Below are 13,183 nucleotides of genomic sequence, written 5' to 3'. Positions count from 1 at the left end.
TCGTGTAAAATACTTAGAACAATGTCTGATACCTAGTATGTACTCAATAAATGTTAGATGATTTTACTGTTTGATGGTAAAATCCTTGAATAAGCTAGAAATCTAGCATCATGGTTGTAACATTAGTAGATACAGTCCTACAACAATTCTACCACCAAAAGGAGGTCAGTAAAAGGGAGCTACATAGAAGTAATGTTTCCTTATGTCACTGGAATTAGCTAGTTTAAATATGAAGCTGATTCTAATGAAGTTTAAATCAAGATGGTAAACTGGAGTGACTATTTTTAAAAACCTGAAAAAAAAATGAAAAAATACTGCATTAACAATGTAAAATGCTATTTGCCTAAACTAAATACAGTAATAGAGTAGGAAGTAAAGACTAGAATACAAAGTAAAGCAGTAATACAGGAATAGAGGCACCAAAAAGACATATCTATAGAAAACAAAAAGTAAAGTAGCAGGGCAGAGTGACTGAGGAAGACACCTAGTGTTGACCTCTGGCCTCCACATGCACAAGTGCACACAAGTCATGTACAGACACAATCAGGTATGTTCATGCAACTTACCCACATGGACACATAGAGTCATGCACACACAAAGCCAGATTGTTGATACATGCCTGTAGTCTAACTACTAGGTAGGTTAAGGCAAGTGGATCTCAAGTTGTAGGCCAGCCTAGGCCATATAATGAAATCACCTTAAAAATGTAAAAGCAGATTTGATTTAGCATAATGGTACAAAGAAGAAAGAAAATTATTACCTCAGACTAACATGCATGTAGAAAATGCCCCATCCACACAAAGTTGGGGTTCAAGTTTATACTTTTCTATTGTTGGGAAAATTGTCAGATCAGGAAATCAATACGTGCACTAGTCTGGTTTATTCTCCTCCACCTCACTCCAAGACCTGACCGAAGTACTAAACCTCTCTCTCTCCTTCCCCCTCCCCCTGCCACATGTGTGTATGTGTGCATGTTATGTTTGTGTGCACATCATGTGTGTGCAGATGTACTTGGAGGCCAGTGGTCAACGTTGGGTGTCCTTCTCTCTCATTTTTTTGAAGTAAGTTCTTCCCCAAACCTGGAGTCGAATAATTTGGTTAGACTGGCTGGCCAGCAAGCCCCAGGGATCCTCCTGAGTCCTCCTTCCTAGCACTGGTATTACAGGCACACACTACTGTGCCCAGCTTTTTTACATGAATTTCGAGACTCTGAACTCAGGTCCTCTTATGCAGCAAACACTTTACCAACAGCTGTCTTCCTGCCCCCTGCATACTATACTTTTCTTAAGAGACATTCTCTCTCTCTCTCTCTCTCTCTCTCTCTCTCTCTCTCTCTCACACACACACACACACACACACACACACACACACACACGCACGCACGCACGCACCTTGAAATCACAGAAATCTGCCTGCTTCTGCCTCCCAGGTGCTGGGATTAAAGGCATATGCCCTGTGCCTAGCTGAGATGCGATTGTCATTTGGTAGCTGCTGGGACAGGAAGAGTCAGTTTTCTTTAAGGATGTGACCCTTGGTAGGTACACCACAATCCAGGGCAGGTTCCACACCCAGGAGGATTTGAGTAACACATATTGGACTTAGTGGGGGGAAAGGCATGTGTGTTCAACCTGGCAGCACTCTGAAGTTCCTACAGAATAAGAATAAGCTCACAATCTAAAATTTAGAACTAAAATTATGGGGCTGGAGAAATGACTCAGTGGTTAAGAGAACTTACTGCTCTTACAGAGGACCCAGGTTTGGTTCCTAGTAACCACGTGACAGCTCACAACTACCTGTAGCTCTAGTTCCAGGGGATCTGATGCCCTCCTGCAAACATACACTCAGGCACACACACATAAAATAAATTAAAAAGATTTTAAAAGGCAACTCTTTGAATATTGAGATAAAAATATGTCCTTCTAATGGAGAGTTATAGTTAAAAAATAAATTGCAGTTATATGTCAGCAAGTATAGTAAACCATAGGGTTAGATTTTTAATTTTTTTCATATTTATTTATGGGGGGTGGGGTGCACATGCCGCAGGACACATGTGGAGGACAACTTGTAGAAGTCAGATTTCTCCTTCCACCATGTGGGTCTCAGAGCTTGAACTCAGGTTGATGTGAAGGAGAGCCGAATAGAACTTAAATTTTAAAAAGCAGAAATTTTACAATGGATAGGTTAAAGTATACAATTAACACAGATAATAAAAAGAGAGTAAGAAAAGATAATGGCATGTTGAAAGCTGTTTGTATATAAATCACCAAAACAGACAGGACAGAAAGGTGGAGCTGGAAGACGCAATAGAGAAGTTAAGGTGGGATATAAGGCCAGAAATGTGGCTCCGTGGTAGAGCACCTACTCAGCGTGCACGCAACCCTGGGTTTTTTATTTGTTTCAAGGGAAATGAGAAAGCATTTCTAATAGGAGTTCCAAGAGGGAGTCCAGGAGAATCACAATATAAGGGTGTATTTACTGATAATTTCTAGAGTTGATAAAACATTGGAGTCTTCAGATTCAGCCACTGTACAGCATAGTTGTTATCTGAAGTTTTCTCTCAGTGAGTGCTGTACAACAGTGAGAATAAATCTCAGCCATATGCAGTGCAACTTAGAGAACTCTCACAACCACCTCGAGCTCAAGATGCTGAACCCAAGAGTAGATTGACAGTATACTTTCCAGTGACACAGAATGAGGGAAACTCAGCTCCAGCATTAGGGAGCTAGGGAGCTAACAGGGAACATAGTGATCACTTTGGAGCAAGTGGGTTGGTAAACTGGGAGGGGTTGCTTCTGAGATTCTAATATTGATCTGTTGATATACGAACAAGTTACTTGAATAGATTCATCTTAAGAAAATTTATGTATGTGACTTTGGTACTCTTCTGTGTGTATTTTATACATGAAAAACAACAACAACAAAAACTAGAGATAAGGTGGTAGTGTTATTCTACCTATTTTTTAATCTTTCCAGCAAATGCCCTAGCTTAGGTATTACTTTCCCCATTTGCAGTTGAAAATCTAAAGGCTGGAAAGGTGATTGGACCTTTACAGTAATATAGATTATAGCAGAGCCTCTTGCAAGACTTCCAAATCCACGGCCATTCCTCTTTTTGTAATATCATAAATAGTTACAATCCTAGATTCTTTTAGAACTCACGTTATTTTATGGAGTATAATTTGTGTGTGTGGGATATTTAAACAAGGTCTCAGTATATAGCCTGGGTTGGCATGGAACTTGCTATAATTTAGGCTGGCTACAAACTCATGATATTCCTGCCCAGCCAAAGTGCTGGGATTACAGGCATGCACCACCCAGCTTGGAAAATAAGCCTTTATAGAAGTAAAACAAAGGAAAGTCCTTTGTCATTGGTTACCTTGGTGAGTCAGTGAGTCAAGGCTGATTTTCATATCTGAGCTTGTAAGTGAACACATACTGATATTTCTGTTCTGTGTGCTTTTATATTCTTATTTCTGTTCACTGAGAGATTAGTCTCTAATAAAAATGAGCCTTAATTCAAGAATCTTGCCCAAGTTTGATCTACTAAAGTATCCTCTATTTCTGTCTCTGAGATTATATTAATCATTGTGAAAAAACAAAGCAAATATCATATATGCTATAATCAGAATAATTAAACATTAAAATAGTATCATTAGTAAGTGGTTTGTCATTATAAATATATAAAACTAAGACATTGTGACAATCAGGAATATTTAATAAAATTAACTTCTTAAGATTAAGAATCACTTTTTGAGTGATTGACTTTTAGCTTTTTATTTCTTTGCTTTCCTTACTAGTTTACTGGACTTTTGACACTTTTTAGGATAATCACAGCAGTCTTGTATGTCACAATAACAATAATTATCATTTATTAAGCATCTATTATATGCCTGGAAGTCTATTGAGCATATTTTATTCATTTAGTCACTTAATGTTATTTAACCCTTTTTACTTAGTAGTGCTCAATGACTATTGATTTGATTTGATTTTAGGGCCCTTAACCTATTCTTGGAATTTTCATAAAAGTGTAAGCATGGTAAAATCCAGTGAGTGAAGACAGTGCTGGGGAGGTCTTTGGGGGTTTGGCTATTATTTTTTATGAATTATGGTTGAGCTTGACAGCTGTCCTTGTGTTGACAGCTCTTCTGATTATAGCAGTTGTCAAACTCCATCCTTAAGCAGGTTGTAAATCCTGGCTTCTTCCGATTAAAACTGGGTCAGAGCCAATTGCAGGTTAACTAGAGGCCACTACTGTAGAACTGCATCCTTACTAGTTCATTTGAAGTGGTCTTTGTGTGGAAGCATACTAAAACCCTTATTTCCCTGGGTTTTACGTGAGTGTTCTGAGTCTTCAGATACTGATCCTCTTGTTATTTTGTGATTAAACGTGGTCCTTGCTGAGGAGTATATTGCTGTAAGTGTGGTCTTCCTTATAAATGGCCTGTTAGCTTTCCCCTCCTCTTCCTCCACTGGGAATACCAATATCATTGCATCTGTGTCTCCCCAGGGAAATCAAGGCTTTCCCTTGCATGTGTGGTCATGTGATTGCAGAGTGGGCAGGCTTTGTATCCTCACGAGCCTTCCATCTTCCACGTAAAACACCATCTGTTCTGTTCCTTCCACACTGTTTCGGGGCAGTGGGAGGAGGCATTGGAGTGAAAATAAATAAAATAAAAAAAGAAAGAAATTCATCATCAAAACCCCGAGGATTGATGGAGTCAGAAGGCTCACTGCTCTGAATGAAAATTCATCTTCACCTGTGCCAGTGTCAGGGTTGCCTCTATGGCACTTGACAAATAGAGGCTCCCAGGGTACCATAAATTCAGCAGCTGTGCTGAGCCCTGTAGACTGGCTCACGCTTTTCCAAGATAGGCTTGCAACTGTTTCTCTGTTTCCCAGCATACATGGGCACCAGCATACCCTCACTGATTTGGTAGCATGCAAGCACTCTTTCCTCCTCTCCCCTTTCCAACCTTTCTAGGCTCTTCTTTGCCTTTGTTCTGAGAGGATGGGCAGCTTACACACTTCTGAAGGACTCTATTCTGACTTGTAATTCCTCAAAGATATAAAAAGCAGGAATAGTAATTAACTAATGAATTTTGAGCAAATTCTAACTTGTCAGCACTGTGCTTACAGTGAAAGGGATACAGAGAAGCATACACACCAGTAGCTCACCATCTAAGTGGAGGTCCAAATCTATTTTTCAACAACATTTTGTTGGACAGCTGTTTGGACCACCATCCCCTGGGTACCACATGTGCCCTCTTACATCAGGATAAAATTCACCTGTGTGACTTTAAAGACAGAACCCCTTCTTTAAGTTGGTCTGTATCTTTTCCTCTCTACTTTGACTCCCTGCTTGTTTATGCTTCCATGTGAGTCTGTCTTTGCACAAACCCCAGGCACTTGTTAATAAAATTCTGTGTCTCTGTGTGTACACACACACATACACACACACACACACACACACACACACACACACACACACTACTGCTCTGAAATGAGTAAATCTCATTTTATAGTTAAAGTAGAGCTAAAATTTCACTCACATTGACCATGTTAGGAAATTGATACACAACCCAAGTACTATTTTCTTAGGTTGTTGGCTATAGTCAACTAGATACAGAATTAAAACTCCCTTCCAAAGTTGGGTACCACATCTCACTGATGGTAAGGTGACTTCATCATGCAGCACACACGAAACCACTCCCCCTTTGCCCCAGAGGCCATGCTTTATGGCTTTAGCTGTCACACGTATCCTTAGCCTTGATCCTGCTGCTTAAGTGTTGGATCAGAGGAACTAAGTGTGATATGATAGATCATGTTGGATATGTTGAATTATGGGTTTATATATGGAGTTTGCTTCTCTGTTAAAAAGGCACCATTTAAAAGCTCATCAAGTGTTCCTCATAGTAAGGGGCTGATGGCATGGTGTCATGGCTGAGTGGTCATTGTTCTGAATGTAGGTGTTCTGTGGCAAGCTCTCTGCAGGATGTATTCTCCTCAGCACTGCTTGATGATAGGCAGTGTTATCTTTAACGCCTCTATTTTATGAGACTGTCTTCCATTTGAATTTAAGTGGGTATACAGTTATTTATGATGAAACTCCAGAAATTTAAAGTAAAAATGTTGCCTGAGATTGGGGGAGATTTTATTTTGTTAATATTTTATTTATTATTTTTTATTTTATGTGTATGAGTGTATTGTCTGATTTTATGTAAGTGCACCCATGTCATGCAATGCCCACAAAGATCAGAAGAGGGCATCAAATCCCTGGAACTGGAGTTAAGGATGGTTGTTAGCCACCATGTGGACACTGGGACCCGAACCCAGGTCCTCTGCAAGAGCAGCCAGTGCTGTTAACCACTGAGACATTTTTCCAGCCCTGTCAGATTATGGAAGGGGGCATAATTTTAAGTTTTAAGTGTAGGTTGGAGTCCTGGGAGTATAGCTCAGTGATAGAGTATGAGTTTAGCACAAAAATCACAAAGTAGGAAAAAATCTGAGAAGAATGTAAGACTAGACAGTTTCTTCTTGATCCTGGGCCTTGGCGAAGATAGTCCTGTCTGCCTTCCTCCCATCTACATCATTCCTTAAAATGCAGGATATTCCTGAGTCTCAACCACCCACCTACATTTTCTCAGTCAGTCAGTAGTTGCTGTAGGATTAGAGTAGACAAGTCTTGCTTTTCTCCACCTTTACTCCTTTTCTTCATCCATCCATTCATCAAATAGTACGTGAGGAGTCCTAGTAGCCTAAGAGAGTCTACATCACTGAAGGCAGACATATGATTCTCAGATGGTCTGATTTTAGCTCAGAAGCACCCATCTGGGTGTGAAGATAGTCACACATTAAGTAATGACACCATCAGGGAAGGACAGGAAGTTTTCCAAGATATTCTCATTCATATTTATTCTCTCTTAAAAAAAAAAAGTAAGAAGAAAAAGAAAAAAGAGTTTGACTTGGGAATGGAGGAAACACAGAAATTACCACCCCTGGGGGCCAACTTTGGTCTGCAACCAATTCAAAAGGACAAAGAACTCCCATTTCATCCCCACCATAAGCCTTAACCTGAGTGAGAAGCAATAGTAGTCTACTGGTAGAGGAGTGGCAAGAACCTAGAGAGGTTCTTTCTGTGGTCAGACATGCAGAGATGGCTAAACTTGGGTGGAAGGAGAATTTAGAATGTACTTTTTAAAGATTATTTTTTATGTACATGTATATGGGGGGGTACACATGACTGCAGTGCCCACAGAGGCTAGAAGAGGGCATAGGATCCTCTGGAGCTGGAGTTACAGGCAGTTGTGAGCTCCCTGATGTGGATATTGAGAGCTGAACTTGGGTCCTCTGGAAGAGCAATAAATATTCTTGACTGCTGATCCATCTCTTCGTCCCTGGGAAGAATTTGGAAGAAACTGTCTGGTACCATAGACCACCATCAGGGAAGGACAGGAAGTTTTCCAAGATATTCTCATTCATATTTATTCTCTCTTAAAAAAAAAAAGTAAGAAGAAAAAGAAAAAAGAGTTTGACTTGGGAATGGAGGAAACACAGAAATTACCACCCCTGGGGGCCAACTTTGGTCTGCAACCAATTCAAAAGGACAAAGAACTCCCATTTCATCCCCACCATAAGCCTTAACCTGAGTGAGAAGCAATAGTAGTCTACTGGTAGAGGAGTGGCAAGAACCTAGAGAGGTTCTTTCTGTGGTCAGACATGCAGAGATGGCTAAACTTGGGTGGAAGGAGAATTTAGAATGTACTTTTTAAAGATTATTTTTTATGTACATGTATATGGGGGGGGTACACATGACTGCAGTGCCCACAGAGGCTAGAAGAGGGCATAGGATCCTCTGGAGCTGGAGTTACAGGCAGTTGTGAGCTCCCTGATGTGGATATTGAGAGCTGAACTTGGGTCCTCTGGAAGAGCAATAAATATTCTTGACTGCTGATCCATCTCTTCGTCCCTGGGAAGAATTTGGAAGAAACTGTCTGGTACCATAGACCCTACACTAGGCAGCAGCTTATCACTGGAGGAATTTAAAAGCTGGTGCACTAAAGTTATCTATAGAGTAACAAAGCCATACCCAACTTAAGTACTAACTACATTGACCCAAAGCCCACGCTAATGGTCTGACAAAAGAGGCATGCCCATTTCTAGATGTACGTAGTGTGACTTCAGCCTCTGCTGTCCTACTCTACAGTGTTCTGCATTCAGTCAAAAATCATGAGACACAGAAAGGCAAGAAGAAAACCACCTTTGCCAAACGCCAAGTCAGTAATTGATACAGCACGTAGATAATTCAGTTAGAACATGGAAGATTTGAACAATATTATCAATAATTTCACTTAACTGACATCTTGTAGAATATTCACCTAATAAACAATAACATTGTTTCAAGAACACTTGCATCATTCACCATGTTCCATAAGCTAGACCATGCCCTGGGCTATTACACACACACACACACACACACACACACACACACACACACACACAATGTAAGCCAGAAGAAATCATACAAACTTTGCCATCTGACCACCACAGAACTAAATTAGAAATCAATGTGCTTGGAAAATACCCAACTATTTGAAAATTCAACATAATTCTAAATAACTCCTAAATAAAAGAAATCCATAGGGCTGAGGAAATGGCTCAGTCAGTAAAGTGCTTGCCTTACAAGCAGGAGGACCTGAGTTCTATCCCCCAGCACCCACTTAAAAGTCAGGCACAGTGGTGCATGCCTGTAATGTTAGTGCTAGTGAGGCAAATTGGTGGATTTCTGGGGCTTGCTAGCCAGCCAGCCTAGCTGATAGGCAAGCTCCAAGTTCCATGAAAGATGGAAAAACAAGGTATAGTCTGGTAGAGAAAGACAGACAACATCATACTCTGGCCTCCACATGTGCACATGTTGCACACACATACGCAAAAGAAAAAGCGGAAAGCAAATTCCTAATTTCAAGCAGGGAGACATCAACCCATATCTTACAAGGAAACATTATGAACAACTCTGAACCAATAAATTAGCTAGATTAGATGAAATGGAAAGATTCCTTCAAAGGTATTATCAAAGTTTTCTCTCTCTCTCTCTCTCTCTCTCTCTCTCTCTCTCTCTCTCTCAGAAAAGGAAGGAGGGAGGGAGGGAGGAAGGAAGGAAGGAAGGAAGGAAGGAAGGAAGGAAGGAAGGAAGGAAGGAAGGAAGGAAGGAAGGGAGGGAAAGATAGAAAGAGAGAAAAGAAAAATCTGTAGTCCTGCATCTATTAGAGATTGATTTGTAGTTTAAAATTCCCTTAGTAAAATCTCCAGGCCTGCATTGTGTCTAGTGGTGAATTCTACTAAACATTTATATAAAAAACACCATTTCTGCACACCAACTATTTGAAAAAATAGAGAGCACTTCACAGCTCATTCTATAAGGCCAGCAGTACCAATTCTAAACCAGACAAAAACCTTAGAAAACTATAGATGAGTGTCTCTTGACACTCATGAACCTAGATGCCAAAATCTTCAGTAAGATTGTTAGCAAATAGAACTCAATCAAAAGAGACAGTAAATCATGATCAAGTATCACCTAGATTGGTTTGACAATTCAAAACCATTGTATTATACCATATCAACCATTCTAAAACATATGAGCATCTAATATAGATGGGAAAAACAGTTGACAGAATTCATCCCCCGCATTGTGGTTAAAACAAACATCAAAATAGGGATACCAGGGGCGTCCTCAGCCTGAGAAAGCTGCCAGCCAGCGCCTTCCTCAATTTTTTCCTAGTTGTTTCCTTCCCCTCTGCTTCAAAGAGCTTGCTCATTCCTTTTTATTAGAGTTGGCTATTTACAGGATTATAAGAAGTTCTCAGTGCAGGAATCACAACTGTATCCTTGACAGGACTGCTGTGGTATTTGCTCAATAAATCAGCCATGGAATCAAGCTCCATACCCTTCTTTCTGTTTTTGCAAAAAGCTTCTTGTGATGTGATGTGTCATACCACAAAACTTATATAAAACATATGAATTACATAAAATAGAGCTGTAGAAAATGCCCCCCCACTTAGGAAATAGAATATCACCAATACTATCTGTGAAGCCCCTGTGCATGCCCCTCCCTAGTGCCACTGTTGATTACCACTGTTACAATTTTTGTCCTGTTTTGTTGAGACAGGATCTCACTATGTAGTCCTGGTTGGCCCAGAACAAACTATGTAGGCCACATTAGCCCTAAATTTACCATGATCAACCCCAAAGAAAAGTAGCCAGCTTCTTGGCTAAAAATCAAAATGTCCTTGGGCCTCTTAGCAACATACTCTGTTCCAAAGGCCAAAAATGTCAAAAGTATTTGGGAGTTCTTATCTAATCCCTAAAAGATTTTAGGGTTACCTCTTCAGAGGGGGGAATGTTAGAGAAGCACAAAGCCCCATAAAAAATACAAATAAATAAAATAATAAAATAAAAACAAAGGGTACACGAAGTTGTTCAGGAAAAAGTGATGGGGGGATATGGGAGGAGTTGGAGGGGAGGGAGTGGGTATGAATTTGATCAAAACACCTTATATGCATGTATGAAGTTCTCAATACATTTTTAAGTTTAAAGAAATTAAATAAATAAAAATAAATTGACCATAATCCTCCTGCTTCTGCCCCCCCTCAGGTACTGGGATTACAAGGATGTGCCATGATGCTTGGCCTTATTGCGGATTTTATATTAGTGCTTTCCTTTATACTTTCACTACATATTTGTATATCTAAGCAATAAAGTTTAATTGTATCTGTTTCTTTAGAAAGAATCATACTAAATGTATTACTCTGATTTGCTGCCTTTTTTTTCTTCAACATTATATTTTGGAAATAAACCCATGTTGTGTAAAGCTAGAGTCCTTAGTTTTCTGTGTTATATTGGATTTCATTGTCCAAATAAAATGTTGCATTTCTGTATGTTACTGTTCATGAACATTTGGACCATCTATATTCGAGGCCTAGTAAGAGCAGCACTGATCTGTACATTCTAGTAAATATCTCCTGAACTATATATAGCTAGAGGCAGAACCCTGCACTGAGGGATGTGTATGTTCACAGTTAATCTGTCACGGCAAGTTTCTGTTCAAAGTCCCTACCCCCAGAGCACCTGTACTGGGGTCTGAAGGGCACTTTCCTTGCACCAGCCTCCTTGCTGCTTGGCATCATCAGAGGTCATAATTTTCACAAGTCTCCATTTTAATTTTATTTCTGATTACTAATGTGGTTGCTCATCTTCATGTGTTTACTACCATTTATGTTTCATTTTGTATGAAATGCCCATTTTTGCTTTAAACTCAGTCATCTACCGACATCTAATTATTAGATCTCTGTCTCCTCACTGATGCTAATGCTGCCTTTGTCATAAGTCAAACTTCCAAATATATGTAGAAGAACAGGTAGTTTTGTGCTCTGACCATTTGGTCTGTTTGTCCGTCCTGGCATTCTGTATTGTACCATCTGCATACGCCTTGTTGTCTGCAGGCCTTCCCCTTCCCTTCTTAGACTTAGTGACACTAATGATGCTTATTTTTTAAGATTTCAGAGGACTGGGGAGATGGTTCAGTGGGTAAAGTGTTTGTTGCATAAGCATGAAGACATGAGTTGAGATCTCCAGCACATACATAAAAGCCAGGCCCTCAGATCTGTAATCCCAGTTCTGGGGAGAGATAGGACGATCCAGGAGCTTCAGCCAGTTCCTGGTTCAATAAGGGGCCTTGTAGAGTGATGACAGAGGACACTTGATATTCACTTCTGATCTCCACACTCATACACAGAAAGCACACCCATACACAAGATTTCATATACTAACGCACTAAGTGACAGACCAGATTTTTTTCCATTTATAAATTTTAAAATTCAATTAATTATACATATGTTCCCTGTTCAAAGACAACACAAAATGTTTTCTTTGACACAATACATTTAACCTTTGACATGGGTTGTCTGCCTATCATTATCCAAAATATAGATCAATATAAAATACTTAAACACTGCCTTTTTTATTCTTCGTCTTCTTCCTGTCTTTGAGAATAGGATCAAAAAGCTCACGATTTTACAGATATACTTGTGTGTTTTTAGACAACCAAAAAGGTTTATTTGATATTCCTAAGAATTGTTCTTTCCGAGACCTCATCCACCTGTCCCCACTGGCCTTTACAGCTTAGCACGTGCCTCTCCTGCCTCGCTGGTGTGGCTTCTCAGTCTCACTGTGAACTTGTTTACATGTTTGTCAATTCTCCTTTCAGCTTCTGCCTGCGAGTTTTTGGGCATCGTGGAGCTCCTGCTTCAGTCCGGCGCTGACCCAACTCTCCAAGACCAGGACGGCTGTCTGCCAGAAGCGGTGACAGGTTGCAAAGCGATTACTTTGGTGCTGCAGCAGCACAGAGCTAGCAAGGCTTAATCGAACGACTGGAAAACCACAGTCTGTGTGATAGGATAAGACCTCAGGAATGAAAGAAACTGCAAAAATGATACTTCTTTACCACCCATCTTTGGTATGCATTAGCTAATAAAATCCATTCTGAGGAACTGAGATTTTGAAGTCTCAGCAATTCATTCTCCATGCATACATTCTGGGAGTACAGTTTTGGTGATGAACATGTATACTGTGCATAATATAATCCAATTCTGCCGAGCATGATCTGAAATTCATCACTGCTCTAGAGGGTGGGGAAAAGAGAAGATAGATCATATTTCACAATATTAAACATGGCTGGGCTTTTTAAAAAAATACAGCAGCAAAATGTGCCCATCAACACCATATTGACAATTAGGGAAGTATTGTGAAATCCCAGTGTGGTAGTGATTGAATGGTTGTGTAACATTTTGCACGGCTAATCTGTATAGGTTGCTAAAATGACTATTCTTTTACACACAGGCTTGAGAATATAAGGAAGATGGGGGGGTGCTGTTAAGAAAAAGAAAGCTAGAGAGGGAGCAGGCAGAATTTTATTACCAGAGCTACAAAGTCAGATCAACAGCCAGAGTTACTGAGAACCTAAAACCTTTAGCATTTTAGAATAACATTCGGCAATTTCACACTAGAATTGAAGCAAGGTTCTAGAGAATGCATTGATTAGGTCAGGATTCCTTAAACACAAAACAGAAGAAGAATTTCCCAAAGAACTGTTAATTAGTAGCAGTAACCTAAAAAAAAAACAAAAAAAACA

General features: G+C 39.8%; 1 protein-coding gene across 2 annotated transcripts in view; it reads left to right on the top strand.

Moving 5' to 3' along the window:
- Acbd6 (acyl-CoA binding domain containing 6) overlaps positions 1–12,546 on the top strand; it is a 154,674-nt gene extending 142,128 nt beyond the window's left edge. For both annotated transcript variants that reach the window (XM_029561913.1, XM_008829739.3), the window contains one exon: positions 12,260–12,546. In XM_029561913.1, coding sequence (XP_029417773.1) covers positions 12,260–12,358 — 99 coding nt within the window. In that variant the 3' untranslated portion in view covers positions 12,359–12,546. The remainder of the gene's footprint in view (positions 1–12,259) is intronic.
- The last annotated feature ends 637 nt before the right edge of the window (positions 12,547–13,183 follow it).

This window comes from Nannospalax galili, unplaced genomic scaffold (assembly GCF_000622305.1).
Source record: "Nannospalax galili isolate Female #2095 unplaced genomic scaffold, S.galili_v1.0 scaffold294, whole genome shotgun sequence".
In the NCBI taxonomy this organism is placed as follows: Eukaryota; Metazoa; Chordata; class Mammalia; order Rodentia; family Spalacidae; genus Nannospalax; species Nannospalax galili.
Note: the sequence above shows the minus strand (reverse complement) of the source record. Positions and strands in the feature narration are given on the sequence as shown.